This window comes from Dreissena polymorpha, chromosome 1 (assembly GCF_020536995.1).
Source record: "Dreissena polymorpha isolate Duluth1 chromosome 1, UMN_Dpol_1.0, whole genome shotgun sequence".
Classification (NCBI taxonomy): Eukaryota; Metazoa; Mollusca; class Bivalvia; order Myida; family Dreissenidae; genus Dreissena; species Dreissena polymorpha.
This window is the reverse complement of record NC_068355.1, coordinates 16,258,966-16,282,286: the sequence shown is the minus strand read 5'-3', so window position 1 is coordinate 16,282,286 and position 23,321 is coordinate 16,258,966. Positions and strand designations below refer to the sequence as shown.

Genomic DNA, 23,321 nt, shown 5'->3' with positions numbered 1-23,321 from the left:
ATGGCATACTTTCATTTTATACGGAAATATAATTATTAAAGAAACGCATATTCAAATCAGGATATTCCTCGTCTGTGTCACTTATATGTACGTTATCCCTTACTAAGCAAAGAAAATAAACATATATCTACAAAGCAGAATGGCTTTAATGTTCCGTGCAAAACTAACTTTAAGAGTGGTACAGATATAGCGTATCATCTGAGAGATGTACCGATATAGCGTTTGATCAGAGAGGGGGCCGACATGGTTATTCACCGTGTTATTGGAAATGCTCAACAGACAGACTGTTATTGACAGCAAACATGTGAGCCAGTTGTATTTTCATCTCGCGGCACGCACCTTGGCAGTCACAAGCTGATAGTGATTGGTATTGAAAGAAATCACCTCGTGACTCTTGTGATTATCATTCATAAGAACGTGAAAACGAGACCAAACGTGTTTCTGGTTCATATAATACATCATAACATCCATAGTAAACACGTGCCTGCCTATTAGAATGTGTACACGGTTGATATTCTATACCCGCCTTATATAATACGTTTGGAAACCATTAACGGCTGTTTAACAGACACGTGCAAAATGCAGATAACTGATTTAACCGTCAAGTAGGCAATTCCTTTAATGTTGTATGGAGCTGCTACTTTATAGAACAACGTGTGTATTCATGTATACCCACGCGACTTCTGGGCTCACATGGCCATTCTAGCATTGTATAACATATTGTTTTTGAACCTAATGTGCATTTCCATACATATATATAATCATAAAACTATGAGATCGTCAAACCAGCGACTTATTAAAGGCAAATACTTTAGATGCTCATTATTCAATGGCAATGCTGCTCTAGTTTTTTTTTGTGATTCAATATTGTCTGGGCCCCGATTTTGGAAGTTAAAATATGCCAGGAATTAATAATGTATATATTTTTTGAAAAGGACATAAGTAAGTACGGTTTACATTATGATTCACTTAATATTCCAAATTATTATTCAAAGACATGAATGTCACAAATATTTATAAAATATATAATATCCACATAAATATTTGTTTGTTTAATAAAAAGAATCACTGCCATAATATTTTATAATTAAAAATTGATTTCATCACTTGTTTAACACTCAAAATAATTTGCATTGTCTGTGGTACATTATGCATATATCCTTGCTTTGTACAAACTTATTTGATAGCAACACCCTACATGTGCCATGTTTTAAATAAACCGTTTTAAACACGGCAACACATAAACAAATACCTATCGTTGCTATAAAAGTTTTCATACTTAATGGAGAGCAGACTTATGACCAACAAAATTGCAATTCAGTTTGGATACTCTTTGAATGAAGTCTGTTAACATATTGAAAAAATCAGAGACTTTTTATATTTTGATAGTTTTGATTAGAAACTCAACTAACTTCTTGTTACGAACAACTTTTTGCTGTTATATGCACTCGTGTCAGACGAATATTAAAAAATTGACCAAACATCAGGTGTCATTAGTTTGAATGACAAAATGTAATCACGTTTATTTTGATTATTTTAATTGGTATCACAATAAGTTTTCACAAAGTTCCGAATTACTATGTGGCAGTTGAGGAAGTTTACCCATATGATTTTATTTTGCATACGGTATTAGATTCAATTGGTCAAAGCCCCGTGTGTATAGCCTAACTTGATTAAATTAAAGTCACTGTAATACAATGAGGACTGCTTATTTATTATATACGACAGATATATTTCATTAAAAAGTTCCTGATATCACTGGTATTTTAAAATTCAGCTGATCTGGACTGCCTAATTGATACGCATGATGTTGACCTTAGTACTGCTTACATGTGTCACCCAGTTTTTTTATAAATGATGTTGCCTCATGGTAGCAATTGTCGAATTGTGCCTAATCTCCAATGATTTGAAATGGTTTACGAGAATATTAAAACTAAATTCTATTGGTGTTTCATTCAGTAAAATCCATACTGTACTTACAAAACACTATTACCTCCTTTTCGATAAAACCTTTGCCGACGTTGGTTTCTTATCTAAACAAAATGTATGTGTCATCCATAAACAAATCGTGTATTTGCTGAAACATGTTTATGCCGCTGAAATAATATTTCAACAAATGATGGTCTGATGAAAAAAATATATAAAGATAACAGCTAAATGACGCTTAACAAAACACTAAATACAACAGGAATTGTGCTTTCAAATCAAATCAATACTCGAGCAACTATGTTAAATAAACATATGGAATGAGCAAATAAATAGATACCTGAACAGTAACACTGTTACAGAATTGTGTACACTACTCAATACCATTGTTAAAAGGATACAAGTTAATGGTATTGATAAGTAATTATGTTGTTAATAATATCATTACCTTATACATATTTTCTTACAATCCATGTACTACATTTGCGCTATTCTATGTATGGCTTAAATTATTTCTATATTTACGAGCTAATTAATGTCCTTGTTAACAACTTTTTTTTGTAAATATAATTTTCGTGCCTCTTTTTAGATTTTGATTTGGTTTCAAAATTATTAATGAATTTCGTTTAAAAAATCGTTTACATTTGTGATTCAATATCTAAATCATTTAGTAAACAAACTAAAAAATGAAAACAAGACTTTTTAGTTAAGATTTCAAATATGAAATAACAGATAACTAATTAGAACTGAACTTTACAATAATCAACAAGTATAAAAAGATCTGTGTGATAACAATTGCATTATATTTTTATTTAATCAATTTTTTATTACAAATGGAACGCAGTATCTCGTCTTATTATCAATACACTGATTTATGCGTTTTATAAATAGTTTATAGATCAGATAAATGAAACGATCGACAAATGGTTCCAAAACTGTTCCAGCATAAGAATATTGTTGACTTGTTATATAATAAAACGTTAAAGCCATGTAATCAACTTATTTTTTTGGAAAAAAATCGTGTACCAGTACTTTATTTGAGATTTTGTCTTTAAATCTTTAAACAATTCGTATTCTTAATTAAACTGGTCAATAAACCGCCCTTCTAGATGTCTGTGGCCTTTCTTGAACTAAATCATGAACTTGTCAAGTAGTCGCTATTTTGATCGATGTGAAAATTTCCAATAATGTCGCTGGGAATGACATTTGTGCCGTCAGATCAACTAAAGGTCGTAAAATGCCTTCATTTGTGTAGTTAATTTCGTTGTTAGTTTTTTAGTTCACGACCTTGTTATTTCAATGTTTTTTTTTTAACAACAGAGTTTTAATATTTGTGTTCTTTTTGCTAGAATGTTTGTATTTTCCATTATTGTCAAATGTAGTGAAGGGAAGTGAGAATATTCCTCAAATGAAGGATCAGTGGGTTTTTAAGGGATTCACTCCTTTGTGAGGAATTTGATGTTTTATATATTCTTACATTTACAACAGAAATTGATATTCTTTTATTGCAACAAACTTTTCACTTAGGCATGTACATTTTTAAGTAATTTATATTTAAAGACATGAGTTTAAAGATCTTAAGTACCTTGTATGTACATGTATATCCATCTATCTTTTTGCATAGAAACACGAATCTATCTGTAGACTATGAACAAAAAGTTGCTCATACCGAGTTTAAAAGTCGGAAATTGCTATTGTATTTGCGTGTGAGTGATCCGCGTGTTGTCAGATATATTTTAATGATATAAAATCCATACATCATAAATCGTTACACCAAACGTCTTCTTTTTTGCTATTTTCCGGTCGAAATTATTATATTCATGTGTCTCTTGTGTTATTATGTTCCTTTACCTAAAGCATCGTTAAAGTGTTCAAATGTGTTGAACATTTAACTCTATCTTTTGCATCAATAGCTTTAAAGCTCACTATCACGTGTTTACGAATTCTCCTTAAGACCATTGACGTAGTTCCTAGAGTCAGATGCTGCAGAGATAACATTCACGTGTTTTTTAGTAACCCTATCAACAATTATCGGTTTCTACAGATGTGTATTTCTGTTCGTTGAGAGAATTGTCTACGCTTACCTTAAAGTTCAACGCGCCGTTTTATTGGAAAGACACCTGACATTAAAAATTCCTTGTATTGGAAGTGTACTTTAATGCTAAAAAGCATTCAGTGTCACATTGAAAATGACTTCAATTCAGCGAATGTAATATTGTATACACTACTGGTATCGGAAAATCATATTCTGTTCTGCATGTGCCAAACATGTCCTGTTGTACCATTTTTATTTACATCGACATTTTATTACCGGTATATTTAATTAGCATATTTAATTAGCATATAATATTTAATAACTGGGGATATTTATAATCGAACTTACACTATTTTGATAAGAATATAATATGTAATGATAGCAAATATACATGCTAATGAAGTGACTACCGTTCATAAATCGCATGTATCATGAACAAACTTGACACATGCTTCTGTATTAAGTAATTGTGTTTCATCGAATCCGTAGTTCATAATTATTTATAGTGATATTTATGGTTTACTACATAAATCTATGTAAAAAGTATACTACTGTTTGTTAATATAATAATCATATAAAGATTGCGTCAGCATACTCAGTGGTTCGCCAGCATTAACTAGACACTGATCTTAAAGCACGTTAACTGTGTCAGTAATCTCCAGATAATAAACATGCTGAAACTAAATTACGAACCTAGTTATTATTGTTCATGCATGGTATGTTAATAAAAAGTATGTTCTTGTATTAACTTCTAAACGATCCTCAAGAACATATCAAACATTCAGTAACTTTCGAGATCGTAAAGTATTGAAGTCTAATTATTAAAATATGGCTGGCGGCCAGACCCTTACAGGCCTTCCCCACGATTCACAATTAAAATGAATCCGATGTATATCCTAGTTTAACTCAAGCTGGAATATTTTTGTACTCACACCATTGCTCTCTTTTATATTCATATACAATGTAGACACATTCCTACGTTCTATTAAATAAAATACTTTCGGATCCACACCGTATGTATAATATCTTATCACATAAACAGTCTTCTTCGTGTTCGAAGTCAAAACTTATCTACACAACCCATGTCGATTTCCCAGTCATTTATATACTTTTACATGAAAAGTGTCGTCACTTCTTGTTAATGACTGAAGTTTTGGTGGCTTTAACAGATTGTTTAAACATTTTATCAATAAATTTAAATCCGTAGTTTAATCCAACTCAATACCAATACAACTGTGACTTTTTATATCAACCATGAGAGGCTTATTTATGCAGCCTTGACGGTTTGTTGATTTAGGTCTTGTACTGTTGTATTTGTTATAACGGTAGCGTTCTTCTGACTTTAACATATGGTTTTCGATAATGTTCTACATATCTTAAATTCTTATCATTACGTTGCATATAAGCTGTATAGAAACTAGTTAGATGTCAAAAGTTCCAGCATTTAGGTCATTTAAAAAATGGCGGAAAGCCTTATTGCAAATAAAAATACGATACTTACCAGTGTTGACATTTAAAAACAATGCATTTTGCCGTAAAACCTTTTGTAAAAAAATGCATGCGTATTGCCTTTAATACTTAATGTTAACGGACGCAGCAAGAACCTGCTTGTCCATGAGGTTTTCCTTGTGTATGCTAGTTACCATGGTGACGAATTTTCGCCATAACGCGACTGAATATTGTAAAGGTGTTTAAAGTATTTTTTATGTGAATTATTTGTGTTATTAAGTAGGTATACACTATTTATATATATTAATATACATATACATGGATAAATAGACGTCGAAAAGTTTTCATGTAGGATTTTAGTCATAAACTTAACTGTACATTAGCATAATATTATGTCGCTGTGTCTTTATTCAGATTTTATGTCATATTTATTTCTGAACATTCTCTTCCGTTCACATAAAATCTCATATTCTATAACCGGTCTGGTCGTGTCAATTGATGAAAGATGTTTCACTTTACCTACATGATATAAATACTATATTAAACAATAAAATCTTAGTTTCCAATTAATCACTTGTTATCAGCCTTATTTATTTTTTTCATTATATAACATTTCACAATCCTATTTTAATATATTGAAAAAAAAACGATTTGAACTTTTGTTAAATTTGCTTTAAAAGTGTACGATATAGAAAGTTTTTTAAATCTTATTAATATACAGTTCCATTTATATTGTGTTGATGTGGAGTTTAACACTGTTTTGAGAAATAAGAATGGTATTTGTGGACTATACAACATTGTAGAATACCAAAAGCGTGTGTTTAGTAACTACACTTGTTGTTTTATATGTTAGTTTTATTATTATTAAATATCCACATGTTCAGGTGGATAGTCCAATCATTTAAGGATATATAGAGACACATATTATATTGTATTACCCATTACTTGTTTTAATATTTAGTCATATCATACTTTATAATGATACATATATACCGTAATATGTTTAAATGTTTGTTAATTCATTATTTCATTGATTTATTGAGTCATTGATTCATACATTCATTTATTCATTCGTTCATTCATTCATTCATTCATTCATTCATTCATTCATTCATTCATTCATTCTTTTATATATCACTTCATTCATTCATGCATTCATTTTTTTAGTTTGTGTACTTTGCCTATTTGTATTATTATTGAATCTTTTATTTCACATTGTATCATGTATTGCATATTGAAAACAACATGTTTTATGGTAAAATATGTAAAACAATAAAAAGAGAGTGCTTACGGCTGTATTCCATTCAAGTTTGTAAACATGGCTGTAAACACGTTGATACGTGAACTATCTTATAAAGTGTTATCTGTGTTTGTATTTTGTATTTTAAAGTCAAATCTGTCTTTCAAGCTTACTTCATCACAATTCGAAAGATGACCATTTTCTCTTGGTGTATTTGCTCACTTCTTATTACATGCAGTTGTGTTTGTGCGATTTTTCTAATCTTACGTTAAATGTACAAAATGTATTACTATTTTTCAATATACACATTATGATAAGTAATACTATCTTCTCTGAAACCCTGTGTATTTTGTATTTAAAACAATATAACTCACCGTGTTAAGTTCATACATGACTGTGTTAGAATGGTTGTGTTACTTAGTAAAGATATATTTTTGAAAGGATAGATAGAATGCAAACTTACATTTCATTTTCGCTTAATAGCACGCATATATAAAATTAATATGTTCAATAACTAGGTTTTACAAAATGCATAAAATACGACTTTTTATTAATAGTACATGCGTGTGTTTATGGAAATAAATATAAATAATGTCCAGAGTACTGAATAACCTTCTAACTGAAACATAATTGCACACAGTTTTAATTCCTTTTTACAGAAACACGATTTTGATGAGAGATTTTTTATAATAATAAAAACATTCAAAAAAATGTTAATATCTTTTTATACAAATCTTGAAATGTTTGCTTTAGAATTATGCTTTAGAACAAGGAAGAATGTAAGTTTTTTTTAATATCACGTGTATAAATGGATAACATACAAACTGACCAGTGATTTAGTTATCTACACTGGTCTTCTATTATCAAATTTAAGCAACTTATGCAAACTTAGAATAGGAAGATTTTAGCTAAACCTAGCTAAATTTACCAAAATGGTCTTCGGTCTAAGATCTAGTCACAATTAGTATTAATTAAGTACATGTGTTTATAAAGTTCGGTGTGCTTTTTTTCTTGTTTTTGTGTAGTATTACGGCAACCAATGTCATCAACTTTAATCTAGTTTATATTGTTAGCATTTATTTACATCGCCATAACATGTCTTATGTAAGTTGTTTGACTATGTACTAATGTATTTGCCAATAAAATTGTCTTGACTTGACTTGATGAGAAGTCATAATGTCAGCTTATGGGACCATAAAACCTTGTGTTACAAAGGCTGACTTGGTAGCGCTTTTTAGACTGTGCGCATGCGCAGCATGGTATCCGATCTGCGATTACCGCATATGGGATAATACCGACTGTCGGTATAAGACGCGACTATTATAATCTTGTGAAGGTCTTCTTTTTAATCGCTTCTGTATCGATTGGACAATATTGATGCCGAGTAACACTTACATATTGTATATTAATGATTTTGAAAAGTGGTAAAAGTGGTTTATAATTGAGTCGTTGTATGGGACCTTCGATATTAAAATGGCACTATGCCGTTTAAATTAAAGTCTTTAGAGACATCAAAGAATAGTTTGACACGTGTTTAAAAAGTATTTCGCACATGTTTGACATTTGCATCAAGTTTCCGTTTCCGTAAACGTTTTGTTACACCTCGCCGACTTAAGTATGTTTAAGATTTTTATGAACACACAATTTGCTCCTTCGATTTGGTAAAACAATTCGTGTAATATGATGAAAGCTATAATCGATGAATCTGAAGGGGTGAATACCATTTACAGTATTTGTCAACCATTATTAACACGAAATAAGCGTGTTTGTGTTTGTTTAGTATAACATGTATCTACTTTTTCTAAACTTGTTTCTGCTCGCAGCAGTTATTTCAGCTATTAGTAACATAATAGCAATGTGAAAGTTTCTTGATCAACAGGCGATCACATTATATCTCGAAGAATATTAGAATCTTATTGTCAATAGAACGAGTAACGCTTCAATAATTCTCCAGAAATGTTTGGCAATGTTTTATAACAACAATAAGAATAATGTACACGACTTGTTTATGAATATTTAAATTGATACAACACAAAGTATGACAGATGCGAAATAAACTCATATCATGTTAATGATATTTGACGTTCATTTTGTAAACGTCATTTGCTTACCCATGAACGAAAGTTCATTATATGTATTTGTTTAAAGCAAAAACTCATTGTCCATAATGCCTTTTTTATCGACAAAATGCATTTAATGTTTCTGTACAAAATCAGTAATGTGTATTTTGGATTGATGTGAATTATTTTTCCCAAATACTTTACATGTGTCGTTGTCATTTCAGTTGATATGTCGGTATCTAGTGATTTCCCCTCGACCAGTATGACCAACACCAGCATGTTACAACCGGCCAGTCTCGGTAAGTTACATTTGGTACGGGAAGTACATAACACTGGGTAAAATAGGTTACTGAAACTTGATACTGTCAGTTAATAACACTGGGTAAGGTATGTAAGGGACACTTTGTACGGTAAGTAAATAACACTGGGTAAGGTAGGTAAGGGACACTTGGTGGGGTAAGTAAATAACACTAGGTAAATTGGTGACTCTTAGTTCGCAAAGTAAATAACACTGGGTAAGGTAGGTAATTGACACTTGGTGCGGTACCTAAATAAAACTTGGTAAGGTAGGTAAGTGGCACTTTATACGGTGAGTAAATAACACTGGGTAAGGTAGGTAAGTGACATTTGATACCGATAACTAAATAACATTTGGTAAGGTGTGTACCTGACACTTGGTACGGTAAGTGAGTAACACTGGGTAAAGTAAGTAAATGACACGTGATACGGATAACGTAATTCCTGACGCTGTTGTGTTGTTGTTTCATCGTTGTTCGTTCCACATTAAACACAGTACACGGTGAAATACCTGACGTTGTTATGTTGTGGTTTCGTCGTTGTTCGTTCCTCATTACACACAGTGCACGTTGTACTTCCTTACGTTCTTATGTCGTGTTTTCGTCGTTGTTCGTTCCTCATTATACACAGTGCGCGGTGTAATACCTGAAGTTATTATGCTGGGGTTTCGTCGTTGTTTGTTCCTCATTAAATACGGTGCACGGTATAATACCTGACGTTGTTTTGTTGCGGTTTCGTCGTTATTCATTTTCCATTATACACGGTACACGTTGTAATACCTCATGCTGTTATGTTTTGGTTTCGTCGTTGATCGGTCCTCATTATAGACAACACAGGGTGTAATTCTTGACGTTGTTATGATGTGGTTTCGTCAATGTTCGTTCCACATTATGCACAGTACACGGTGTAATACCTGACGTTGTTATGCTGTGGTTTCGTCGCTGTTCGTTCCTCATTGTACGCAGTTCACGGTGTAATACCTTACGCTGTAATGTTGTGGTTTCGTCGTTGTTCGTTCCTCATTAAACACAGTACAGGGTGTAATGCTTGACGTTTTAATGCTGTGGTTTCGTCGTTGTTCGTTCCGCAATATACACAGTACAGGGTGTAATACATGACGTTGTTATGTTGTGGTTTCATCGTTGTTCCTTCCTCAGTATACACAGTACACGATGCAATACGTGACGTTCTTATGTTGTTGTTTCGTCGTTGTTCGTTCCTCATTATACACAGTGCACGGTGTAAGACCTGACGTTGTTATGTTATGGTTTCGTCGTTGTTCGTTCCACACAGTGCACGTTGTACTACTTGACGTTGTTATAATGTGGATTCGTCGTTGTTCGTTCCTCATTTTACACAGTGTACGGTGTAATACCTGACGTTGTTGTGTTGTGGTTTCGTCGTTGTTCGTTCCTTAGAATACACAGTACACGGTGTAAAACCTGACCTTGTTATGTTGTGGTTTCGTCGTTGTTCGTTCCTCATTAAACACAGTGCACGGTGTTATATCTAACGTTGTTTTGTTGTGGTTTTGTCGTTTTCGTTCCACAGTATACACAGTACACGGTGAAATACCTGACGTTGTTATGTTGTGGGAACGTCGTTGTTCGTTCCTTATATTACACAGTGCACGGTGTAATACCTAACGTTTTGATGTGGTTTCTTAGTTGTTCGTTGCTAAGTATACACTGTGCACGGTGTAATACCTTACGTTGCTATGTTGTTGTTTCGTCGTTGTTCGTTCCGCATAATACACAGTGCACGGTGTACTACCTGACGTTGTTATGTTGTGGTTTCGTCGTTGTTCGTTCCTCAATATGCATAGTACATGGTGTTATATCTGACGTTGTGATGTTGTGGTTCCGTCGTTGTGCGCTCCTCATTGTACGCAGTTCACGGTGTAATACCTGACGCTGTTATGTTTTGGTTTCGTCTTTGTTTGTTCCTCATTAAACACAGTGCACGCTGTACTACCTGACGTTGTTATGTTGCGGTTTTGTCGTTTTTCGTTCCACAGTATACACAGTACACGGTGAAATACCTGACGTTGTTATGATGTGGTATCGTCGTTGTTCGTTCCTCATAATACACAGTGCGTTTTCTTGGAAATGAATTCATTTAATTTGCATTTTAACTGCCTGACAAAGAGATATGTGACTAAATTTTTATATTTGTATTTACAGGTTAAGGTGTATAATGTTGGAATTTTGAGAACTATTAAAAAATAATTTCGCACAAAAAGTTATTTACTTAAAAAAACAGCTATTTCGTCATATCATTCAGTCCTCAAACCCTACTAAAGTGAAACATATCATTTTGACGATTTACAGTTAACAAATAGATCCATATACCAGAATACTCAGTTCACATCGTCGTACAGTTTTGCACATCTCTGCTAAACTGTTTTCACCTACGTTGATAAACATTCACTAAGAACGTATTCATTTTGTTTCCCAATCAGCTTCAATTTTAGACCGATTTGTTTGTATCTCCATTCAAGAGATGGTAAAAATGGGCTAGCAATCGATAACTGGTGTCTGCAGATACAATAAAGGTATCGAATGAAAGGTAAACGTTTAAGTTAGTCACCAAATATAGGCTGTTATAGATAAGTGTGTTGAATAATGAAAATTAGTAGAAAAACTAAACTCAAACGGAAATCAAGACTGCTGCAAACAGTGAAATTGCTATATCTGAACAGTAAAAGTCCACAGTGGTTTTGTATACAATAAGTTCAATATATTCACCATAAACGTATATGTACAATTTCAAATATTGGAATAAAGACAGATATTTGGAATCTTGAGTCGTGTTACTATATGGCAGTCTATTATTTAAAGCAAGTGACTTATCGGCTATAAAATGCATGACAATATATGCAATACTGTACTAACATTATAATAAAAGCTGGGGCTACCGCCTTATAAAAAACGAGCACCTCTCATTGATATCTTCATTTCATTATTTTTTAACGAAATGATAAGTGTGAATGATAGTTTTTGATTTAAAATACACATCACATAAGTTAAAATAAGACAGCATAATACTTGTTTCAAACAATATAACATTTACGACCTATCCATGTCGCCTGCTGTTGTAGCCACGCATCCACAGAGTTGGACTAAAGGCGAAGTGACTGCTTGGCTGAGATGGTGTACGGAGGAATATTCGATAGAACCCATACCGCCGGAAAAGTTCGATTTAAATGGTAAGAAAATGGTGTCATTTTTCCTGACGAAATATGTGTATAATGTGTGTTTAGTGACTTTTTTTATAATTGTTGTATAGCTTATATAACTTGTTTTACTTTTAGTTATATTCCATTCATTTGATATATTATTTTGCTGTTCTTTTTATGTTTACCCAAACAATATTTATATAAAAAGGACTAGTTCACAACGTCTCATGTCTATGCACCAAATAAAATTGTGCGCATCTCGCTGCGTCGATTGCGTGCAAATCATTCAGACCGGTGTCGATATGTTAGAGCCTCCATGCCTGTGCATCAAATGAAATTCATATAAACTTGCTCTGCCCGCAGACACTTTTGAAAGCAGTTGACTGTCGCCGTTTAGCGAGTATATTAAAATATTCACTACATATATTAACTAGTGAATCTTTGTCTGAATGCGAACTAACCAAGGCGTGTGATGTTTATGAAACCAAGATAACGAACAGTGGCGCGTGTTGCAGGCAAAGCGCTGTGTCTCCTTACCAAGACTGACTTTATGGACAGGATACCACGGAACGGTGATGTTCTGTACAATAGTCTCATTAAACTCATATCCAAGCATCAACCCGGTATTTGTTTTATTTTTTCCTTTTTTTTCATTTCCTGTTTTATTAATTTAAAATGTAGCATTTTAAATCTGCAACTTTTTCTAATATTCTTTCTTGAAAAGTGCACACACAGCTTTGTGATAGTTGGCCACATATATGGTCGCACTTTTTAATAACATGACAATATGTACCGGTTACCTTGGTAAAAAAACAATACACAGTTAAATAAATGTTACAGTATTTTACCACTTCACTTACTGACATGGTTACAGGAAGGTCTGTCTTTACAGGGGTGTCACATTCCGTCCCGGAATCGAAAAAGAGCTCTGCCTCTGACCGTCTCTATCAAACATCTGTTTTATCACGTAAGTTTGAGTGCTAAGCTAATGAGATCGATGATTTTGGAAGTGTTATGATTTACGAAAAGGTATTGTGCCATCCCGATAGCATTCCATTACATGGCCGAGCATAACATAAAAGATGGGTTGATTCTCGACAAACCTTTTATAATAGATTATTTAATTTAAGTGGATTTAGTAGATTAGTAGATTTTATAGATTAGTGGTAACTTGTATAGGCCAAACCAGCGGCTTTATTTATTTAAAATGTGAACCGTTTGATAGGATTGCATATAATATTTCAGTTTTTGTATAAATTAAATTAATCAATTACTGAAAGTTAAACAACGTCTCATTTCAAACAAATGTGCTTGATTGCTTAAACATTTCAGGACCAAATGACCACATTTAGTATCTTGACTTTAGATCCAAATCTGCTGATCATTCCACACGCGGCCAGTCCGCCGCAGCTGTCCGGCCTCCATTCATTGACGTATCACTCACGCCCTGCCTATGTGCCTATCAGACCGAACCATCCACATATTTCACCACACGAACACGACTCATGCCATGGACAGTCCTCGGTGAATGGTATGCATGTTCTAGATTTCTGATAGATGGATCCGGATTAGCCAGTTAAAACCCTGTCCAAAGCGGATCAAGAATCTGTTTATTCAAAGGAAAACTATAATGTGCTCATTTTAAAATGAGAATACAACATCCACCCGTTCATTTGTACATTTTCTGCTTTTAACGTTCTGCCGTGCTTTTTGCTGATGAATTTCAATAAAATTGACTTATTTTTACGATTCCTTTGGATTCCTTAACACATAATTACTATATTTTAAATCAAACTTAATGATTTTAAAAATATTAATTGCATAATACATCGAAAAACAGCTCTATACTATGTAAAATATATCATTAAGAGATGTTTCGTTGTTCCAGGTGACATGATATTCGATGAACTTAATACAGGTGCGGGTAACTCACCAGGTATGTCTTCTCCTTGAGCTTTTTTCAATTTTGTGTGCCTCCTTTCCCAGGTTCAGAGTTTGTCAAATTTCAAAGAACGAAATAAACACATAATCCGGCATATGTGTGCATTATTTATATAATTCGAATACACAAAAGAGAGGATAGTTTTACTGTGACAAATTTAGCATAGAATTATCCTTCTAAAACAAGGCAAATAAAATCAATACTATTTTTGAAAAACAACTACGTGTACATGTTTTGTATTTATTTTTTCTATTATATCTTCTGATCCGGAATTTCTCTATTATTCATTCCCAGTTTTACTATGATAAGGAATTAAATGACCTGTTCAAATACCTTCATAACATAATATTCTCAAATATTCAATCTGCTTTTTAACTTTTATTACATTCATCTCTTAAGTTCTTTTCAGAATGCCATTTTACTTTGAGTAATGGTTCATTTATTATTTTCAGCGGTAAGACTTATTTCAATGGAACATTTTTCTTTGCTGTTCACTCTAAACGTCATAAATCTTATAAATACCATAGTAATGCCTTCCTTTTCAGAAAGTTTTCAGTTTTTGAGGTATATCCAATCGTCTTTTTCTCCCAAGAACCCATCTTCTTTTAATGCAAAAAACCGCCTGTTTGATTCAGGTAGTTTGTTTTATTCAGAATAACGATGCTCCCTTTTATTTTCTCAAAAACTGCCTTTTTCGTCTGTCAATCTTTTACTTTGTTTTGAGGCAATACTGAGCTCCTGTTATGTGTTCTTCTATTGTCAGTTTTCAAGAGGTAACTCTGCGTTCCTTTAATGCGTTCCTTTGTTGTCAGTTTGAGGCAATACTGAGTTCCTGTAACGTGTTCTTTTGTTGTCAGTTTGAGGCAATACTGCGCTCCTGTTATGTGTTCTTTTGTTGTCAGTTTGAGGCAATACTGAGCTCCTGTCAGTTTTCAAGAGGCAATACTGCGTTCCTTTAATGCGTTCCTTTGCTGTCAGTTTGAGGCAATACTGCGCTCCTGTTATGTGTTCTTTTGTTTTCAGTTTGAGGCAATACTGAGTTCCTGTTATGTGTTCTTTTGTTGTCAGTTTGAGGCAATACTGAGTTCCTGTAACGTGTTCTTTTGTTGTCAGTTTGAGGCAATACTGCGCTTCTGTAATGTGTTCTTTTGTTGTCAGTTTGAGGCAATACTGAGTTCCTGTAACGTGTTCTTTTGTTGTCAGTTTGAGGCAATACTGAGCTCCTGTCAGTTTTCAAGAGGCAATACTGCGTTCCTTTAATGCGTTCCTTTGCTGTCAGTTTGAGGCAATACTGCGCTCCTGTTATGTGTTCTTTTGTTGTCAGTTTGAGGCAATACTGAGTTCCTGTAACGTGTTCTTTTGTTGTCAGTTTGAGGCAATTCTGAGTTCCTGTAACGTGTTCTTTTGTTGTCAGTTTGAGGCAATACTGCGCTCCTGTAATGTGTTCTTTTGTTGTCAGTTTGAGGCAATACTGCGCTTCTGTAATGTGTTCTTTTCTTGTCAGATAATTTCGAATGCCTGCTGATTCACAAGATTGTTTTTCTCGACACGACTATTAAACTACAAATTTCTTCTCTTAATGTTCATGCATCAGTCTCTTTATTAGGCTGTTTTTTTGCATTGACCGTTATTAATGTGTATTAAATTTTTTTGATATGGGGTGTCTGGTGAATGCGTTCAGAGTTGGCGTATTCGTGAAAAGCTCTGATCTGTGTGTGAACATTAAAAATCGCGTTCACCAGTTTAAACCCCAAATGATTTTGATTAAGAGTTTTATGGCGCTAACCCCAGTTTTTTTTCTTTAGATTGTGCTTTTGGGTGTTTCTGTGTTGTATCTAGGACCTTTGTGCCCAATCACCACGCAGAATTGTCGTACCTTGCTCCCACATACAATCTTTGCCATCACAAAAAAATCCTACTCGATTTGGTATGATTTTATTTTTTGTTAAAGTATTATCTTATGCAAAGAAGCATCATTTTCATTTATATTTTGAAAATAGTGTATCAGTTTAGGTTCATAATAAAATAAGTAATTACTTAAATTAAAAAAGTAAAAGTAACAAAGGTAAAATGATTGTACCACGTGCCTAAACTATCATAACGTGGTTGGATATGAAGTCAGTGATTCGATCCAGTCGCAGTCAAATCTCTGCGCGGAGGTTGATTTGTGCCGTGCCTTACTCTTTGGAACTCGATCACGTTACATCAATAATGTGCCATCAGTAATGCGTTTTCATAAGATTTATCTCATTCTCATAGATTGAGTTTAACATAGTTGTATGATTATTGAATCTTTTCGCTTGGTTTTCGGTTTCAGAATAGCCATTGCACTTTATGAGATGAGTTGGTCTTTTCTAAAGATGTCTTGCAATCCCGGGTCAATTCCTGTGATTTCATGAACTCTTTATTCCGTTCCGACGATTCCGCACATTCATGTTCATAAAGTTGTTCTTTTTAGAATGTCGTCTGCTCTGGGAGTTCATACATCTGCTACTTTCAAACCGGAAGTACACCACTTACGTCAGCTGGGAAAATCAGGAGGATTATGTGTTCAGGATTAACAATCCAACCGGTAATATACTTTAGGAAACGCTTGTATTGATCCAGATATAACATACAGATGTATCATTATTGTCCCTTCTTTGAGTGTATGAGAAAGTGTTTTCTTCTTAACCTTCATTTAAAAGAAACGTTATCAACCAAACAATCAAAGCCTCTTTAGTTGGATTGCAGAAGTGCAAAATAAAGGTGATGCCATTTGCAGATGTGACGCTGGGTAAATTAGTGCGTCTAGTTCACTGAACTCGGTTTAATATCTTATGCAAAAGATAAGCTTTTAGGTTACGGTGTATCAGGATTTAAAAAGTGATGCAGCGGAGGATCGAACCTGCGATCTCTGGTGTTGAATCAAAGCGTTACCAATAAACCAAGAAGTCTTCATTAAAGGGGCCTTTTTACGTTTTGGTAAATTGACAAAATTGAAAAAAGTTGTTTCACATTCGCAAATTTTCGTTTTAGTTATGATATTTGTGAGGAAACGGTAATACTGAACATGTACCATGCTCTTAAATAGCCATTATATGCATTTTTGGATGATTTAAAAACCTGAAAATTATAAAGCGTTGCAACGCGAAACGATTGAATAATTTGAAGAGTTCTGTTGTTGTCGTTATATTTTGTGAAACTACGAGGATCGCTTATATAAATTATAAAATACATCCTCCATTGTGTGAGCACGGATGGCCGAGTGGTCTATGTGGTAGACCATTACTCCAGGACTCCAAGGGTCAGTGGTTCGAGCCTTGTTGGGGGTTACTTTGTTTTTCTTTTTAAATTTTATTCTTGATTTTTTACTGGAGCTTTTTAGATCCAATATTTACATTTATCAATATTAAGCATTTAATTACAAACTTCAATACATGACAAAAATCTGTGAAAAGGCCCCTTTAATGTATATACGACGCACCTGGTGTTTTATAATTGATCTACAGTGGTTTTTGTGCGCAATGATGTCTACGGAAGAGTTGCATGCCTTATGTACATGTTAGCGATTCCAGTCAAAAGACCATATAGCAAACAATAACACTCCATTAATTTCGTCGTTCGGTTCTGACGACTAGCTTCAAGTTTGAAATGTCTAATTGCCCCTTAGTGTCAAAATATTCCTTAAGGTAGCCTTAGTTCAGTATCGGTTTTAAATAGGTTTTAATGTCGTATAGTTGAAATTATTGTCAACTGTTAGACATGTCAGCGCCTCTATAAGCTGTGTGCTGTAACTGTAAAAAAAATGTCAGCCCTTCTATAAGCTTTTCATGTCAACTGTTATACATGTCAGCGCTCACTGAAGCTTTGCATGACAACTGTAAGACATGTCAGAGGTTCTATAAGCTTTGCACGGCAACTGTTAACGCATTCATAAGGCATGTGAACGCTTCTATTTATTTATTTTTTCGGCCACTGCAAGACATTTCAGATGTTTTGTAAGCTTTGCACGGCAACTGTAAGACTGTCAGTGCTTCTTTAATCTTTGCGCATGAAATTGCTTCTACAGTGTATATACTTTTCTCGGTAATTGTTAGACATGTCAGCGCTGCTATAAGCTTTGAAACGGAAATCTAAGACAGGTTCAACTCTTCTGTAAGTTGGACACATCAACTGTAAGATACGTAAACGCTTCTTTATACTTTGCACGGCACTTTCAAAACAAGTCAGTGCTTCTATGCACTTTGAAATTTGTACTATGCACTTTGAAATTTGTATTTCAGTTCAAGGATTTAACGCGACGCAAATCCGAAGAACATGTTATCAATTTCTGTGGCCTCTTAGAACCTACAAAGCAATTGGAAATGTTTAGGTCTCTTGAACATGTAAAATAACGTGACAAAAATTTAGAGTTTGCATCGCCAGTGTGCATTTCCTTATATGTATATACATGTGTAGGTGCTGTAAAATAATAATCACACTGTATAAGGGTTGTGTATACACAAAAAAGTCAAGTATTTATATCTAAATAAATTGTTTTAGGCTTAGCAGAACTTTGGGGACAGCAGAAAAATAGGTCAAATATGACTTACGAGAAATTGTCACGGGCGCTACGGTACTATTACAGAATGAATATCATCAAGAAAGTCCCGGGGAAGAGACTAACTTACAGGTATGTGGTATGATTAATAAGTCATTAAAAAACCACCTTTGTCAAATAGTGTGGTTAAATTGAGCGTATATCTTTATTATATTTTCTATGCGTTTCCGCGATCTGTTTACTATGAATTCATACAATTAAAACAAAAATACTCAGAATTAATGGAAACAGTATAACATTTGGATCGCTTCATCTGACTATTCATCTATTTACTGCAAACACATATTATCCGGCCATTTAACTTTAACTGGTAAAAAGCCAAATAAACCGTCCGCATAATATCAATCAAACAGTTTTCACCTTTTTTCAGGTTTCTACAATCACCGTCAAAAATCCAGAAAGGACAACGAGGTGCTAAACCTCACTACAAGCTATCTCTTAACGAGCTAGAAGACACAGACATCGCCCCTGATGCCCCAAAGTCGGCTCCGGCGGCAATAAAACTCGACCCGGACCAAGATAGTAGTAATGGCAGTTCCCCAGAAGAATTTGCTCATACCTGTAGTACGTCGTCTATATCTTTCCCTCGCCCTGCTTATCCGTTTTCCGCGGACAAACCTTCAGTGTATTATAGTAGATTAGAATTACAAACAAGGCCGACTTTTTCAGACGTTCTGTCCGAAAGCGAAAGGATATTTTCACAGCGCCCATTGGCATATCTTGCCCACACTTCCATACAGTCATTTCAAAACTCTGAACACTTAATGTTGCCATATTTAGCTGGTTCAAGTACCCCTCGGGTACAAAGTCCTTCGTATGGACGGGAGAATGACTATTTCCGTCCACATTCATCGTATTCAATGGACGCCGTTTCCGGAAGGTTTTCCAACAGGCCTGATTCAATTCATTTTGGAAACCCTAGCCTTTGTTTACCTGGCGCTTTTGGTACAGAACATCGCTCCTCAACGTCGCTGCAAAGTGAGCCTGAAGATTTGAGCATTCGCTCAAAAAATGTTACGTCATAGCCTTAATTACCTAATTTGTGATCCACTGTTTATGTAACTTTATGTACTAGTCAGGTCAATATACACCCTTAAAAACATGGCAACAAAAAGGTATTTTAACTGATCCTGGAAAGGTTAAAGGTACTTCATAAACATATCAAAAGTTTACCGAAATAAGACCACCACAAAGTGTTTTGTTTTCAAGATGGCCGCCAAAACCTATTTATAATCATTACTTTATAACTATCAACTTAAATTTGATGATTTTGGTCTGTACACACGTTTCTGGTGGTAAAGAACACATTAAGATCATCAGATATAGTGTACGTTTATTATCTTTATCATGAATACAACATGGCGTCAATGACGGCCACCAACACCATAAGAAGGAACACAAGGCAATAATGCAAACGAGATGATTGCTATGTCGCCATAGTTTGAGAGAAAACGTCACACTTTAATTGAATGTATATTTCACTAAGCATTTGAATAATAATGAAAAACAATGTATGACATTCAGCTGTCGACTGTCATTTGGTACACAATCACATTTGTCCATGACATTTGTCTTAGAGCGTTAACTTGTGGGTGTCGTCGTCCTCCTTCTCCTCAGTTCCGACATCCCGTGAACTGTTTGGATTTCAATGTTTTCAGTTTTACCAAGGTCACACACGGCAGTGCAGGGGAGTCCATAGTGTCTGAAGCTGAATCGAGAGGATTAGCGTCTTACAGAACAGTTACAAAGGATGATTTTAAATAGTTCTTCAGGTGCAATATTGATTAGGGTAATGATTGGAGTGTATTGTTCGTTGTCTTGTTTCCATCCTCATTCAGTCAGTTTCATATTATTTGCAATCCTAACCCTTTCCATGATTTGATAGTATACCCGTTGGCTAAAGAAAACTGTTGCATGTGCAGGGAAGTCGCTCAGAAGTGACATGTTTTTCGGCAGTAGCGACTTTCTTTGTTAAAAGGTTATGATGCATTGATTCCAAAGAATCAATGGACTTACCACCAAAGAGATCCACCAGCAGGCATTCGCCCGTATTTGATGTTATATTATGACTTGTTTGGAAAACAATAAACTTGCACATGAAGAAATTCATGAAGTTGAATCAGAGTACGCTTGAACTAAAAGCAACTCATCGCACACTTCGTCTCCTTAGAGTTCTTTCAACATTTTTTCAAGTTTACACGTTGTGTTCCTATGACTGTTCGTGTACATCGGAGCAAAATTAGATTGTCGCCTTGTCCCTTTAGGAGTAATGCAGGAGTCTGATGGGAAAAAATCTGTAGCTTCGCTTACCGACGTTGTGATGCTAGGATGGGATCGCTCCACTGTTTCTTTAACAATATCAATGTCTGCATTCCCTGGTGACAGAATCACATAACATCCGCTTTTAGTCAAAGCTGTGCTGATCAGAGCAATCATGTTTTCCTTGTTTGTCACGAGACAAAATGTCCTCCTTGTTGCACGAATGTATTGTCTGTGAAAGAAGGACCGTGTAGCTAGCGGACACCGCTGTCGCCTCTACGTAATGCTTTACAGTGAAATCTGCATAAGACTCCACTAGCTTTCTCATTTGCTGCAGCTAGTGAAGAGCAAATCGCCGGTAATTGAAGTGCCAGATGCAGCAAAGACAGAAAATCAATCGGACACTTCCTGAACATGCATCAGTCCACACCAATACGATGACTTGTGCCTTTCGTATTGTTTCGGCGGCCTTTTTGACGCATTTTTTTATTTATGTGCACAATAAACAAAAGTACACTGTATCTAATGATCTAAATGTGTTCTTTGACCTCCTCCCCCCCCCCCCCCGCGAAACCTTGGTTTTCGTATTTCTAGTGATGATCATACATAGATTTTCGGCGGCGGCCATCTTGCTGGCCATCATGAAATACAAAACAACTTTCCGGAGTTTTGATTTCGGTAAACTGAAACGGTTGATATGTTATAAAGGACCTTCTATCCTATCAGGATCAGTTACAACTTACAATACATTTCGTAGCAATCTGTCGGTGGTTGATAGGGTATTTTTCGTATATTGACCCGACTGTAATATTGTTTAAGACTGCAATTGTTACTTGTGCTATTCTACATAATATCAGTCTCTTCATTTTTGTACAGTGTACTTTTACAGGTAGATTTATATGTCTAATAAATTATTCAAAACACAGAAGAAAGGTCTTTTGAACAGCATGTTAATACCCCTAACCCGATCTAAACGGTCGCCGTGGTGTTATGGATATGGTGACCGCCTAGCGACCGGGAGGGCACAGGTTCGATCCCCACCGTGGGAGCGTTCTTTAGATCACCACCATAGACACCAAGTACTGGTTCTAGGCACAGGAATCGGACTCGAGCGCGTTTATATAAGCCAAAGGCATTCGATGCAATCGAGCTCAAACTAAAAAGGTTTAAACTAACCCGATATTTTCTTATTATTTTAAATATTATCATTCCAAATATGTTATTACACAACAGTATTAGATTAATATTATTATAACCTATTACTGTCTTTCTGTTTTAATACCTGTTAGATTTAAAAATGAAATAAATGTAAGTGAAGTCGGTAAAATGTAACATCTAACTTGAGAAATACACACTTATATTTCATTTACTTTAATTCACAATGCAAAAATAGTTAGTCAATATCGAAATATTTTATTTAACTCACATTAAAAGAAGCAGTCCTTTTTTGAATTCATGATACAACCAATCATTCTAGCTACGCGCGACATCGTAACAGCTCTCGATGGTGACCCTGTCGGGGCTTATTGGTCAACAATATGCCTGGCACTCGTGAAGTCTGTAAGCATAAACTATGCGCTTGGATTGTGTCATATATTTGAATTCGGTTTATCGAAAATGTTTAACACGAGTTCAACGAGGCCATAATAGTATTTTTTGTTACGAACATTTCTATCGATTTAAGTCGCTTTCAGTACGGAAACTAATATATGAATCGTAAGTGCATTGATATGTATTTACGCATAATTGTAAGTGAAAGGTAATTTTCGCGAGCCACAAATAACGGGCATAATATTTTTAACAAATACTATCCGTATTGTCACATGACGAGACTATTGTGCTGCCAGCCCGGGACACCTCGCTTACAAGGCGAGTGCTCTCCCGAACTGAGCTGACCGGGCCGACTAACAACTTCTCCCCTGACGTAACTAACTTCAGGCCGTGACAAACACCCCCACTTGAATATGTGTTCGTTCTCGAATACAGGGATTTGGGGTGATATATAATTAGCCATGGGCCTCCGTATGAGTATACCCAGGTAAAGTCATGGCCCAACGTTGGACGCAAATTGTCACAGGGTGAGAAAATTGTGCGACAAGTCCGGACTCGAACCAGTGACACTTCGATAACAGGGCGATTGCTCTCCCGACTCAGGTAACCAGGCCGCCACACAACTTTTCCCTAACGTGACTAAGTTCAGGCCGTTACATTATTAGCACATGCTTTCATATTAGGGTCCGCCTACCATTTCCGTTCTGTGCCGTTAAGACAAAAAAGAAAATTCCGGAATATGGTTTAAAAAAAATACAGTTACCTCAGTTGAGATAGCGCTGGACTTCAAATCCGAAGATCG

The 23,321-nt window shown here is 34.9% G+C and overlaps 1 protein-coding gene across 2 annotated transcripts in view; it reads left to right on the top strand.

Moving 5' to 3' along the window:
• LOC127872297 (transcription factor ETV6-like) overlaps nucleotides 1–21,489 on the top strand; it is a 49,152-nt gene extending 27,663 nt beyond the window's left edge. The window contains exons 3-11 of one of the 2 annotated variants that reach the window (XM_052415637.1): nucleotides 8,935–9,009; nucleotides 12,108–12,215; nucleotides 12,701–12,808; nucleotides 13,078–13,152; nucleotides 13,552–13,716; nucleotides 14,074–14,121; nucleotides 16,586–16,699; nucleotides 18,652–18,781; nucleotides 19,080–21,489. In XM_052415637.1, the coding sequence (XP_052271597.1) occupies nucleotides 8,940–9,009; nucleotides 12,108–12,215; nucleotides 12,701–12,808; nucleotides 13,078–13,152; nucleotides 13,552–13,716; nucleotides 14,074–14,121; nucleotides 16,586–16,699; nucleotides 18,652–18,781; nucleotides 19,080–19,734 (1,473 nt within the window). In that variant the 5' untranslated portion in view covers nucleotides 8,935–8,939 and the 3' untranslated portion in view covers nucleotides 19,735–21,489. Of the gene's footprint in view, nucleotides 1–8,934; nucleotides 9,010–12,107; nucleotides 12,216–12,700; nucleotides 12,809–13,059; nucleotides 13,153–13,551; nucleotides 13,717–14,073; nucleotides 14,122–16,585; nucleotides 16,700–18,651; nucleotides 18,782–19,079 lie in introns of both variants that reach the window. The other variant, XM_052415630.1, reaches the window with a different exon arrangement.
• Nucleotides 21,490–23,321: the final 1,832 nt, after the last annotated feature.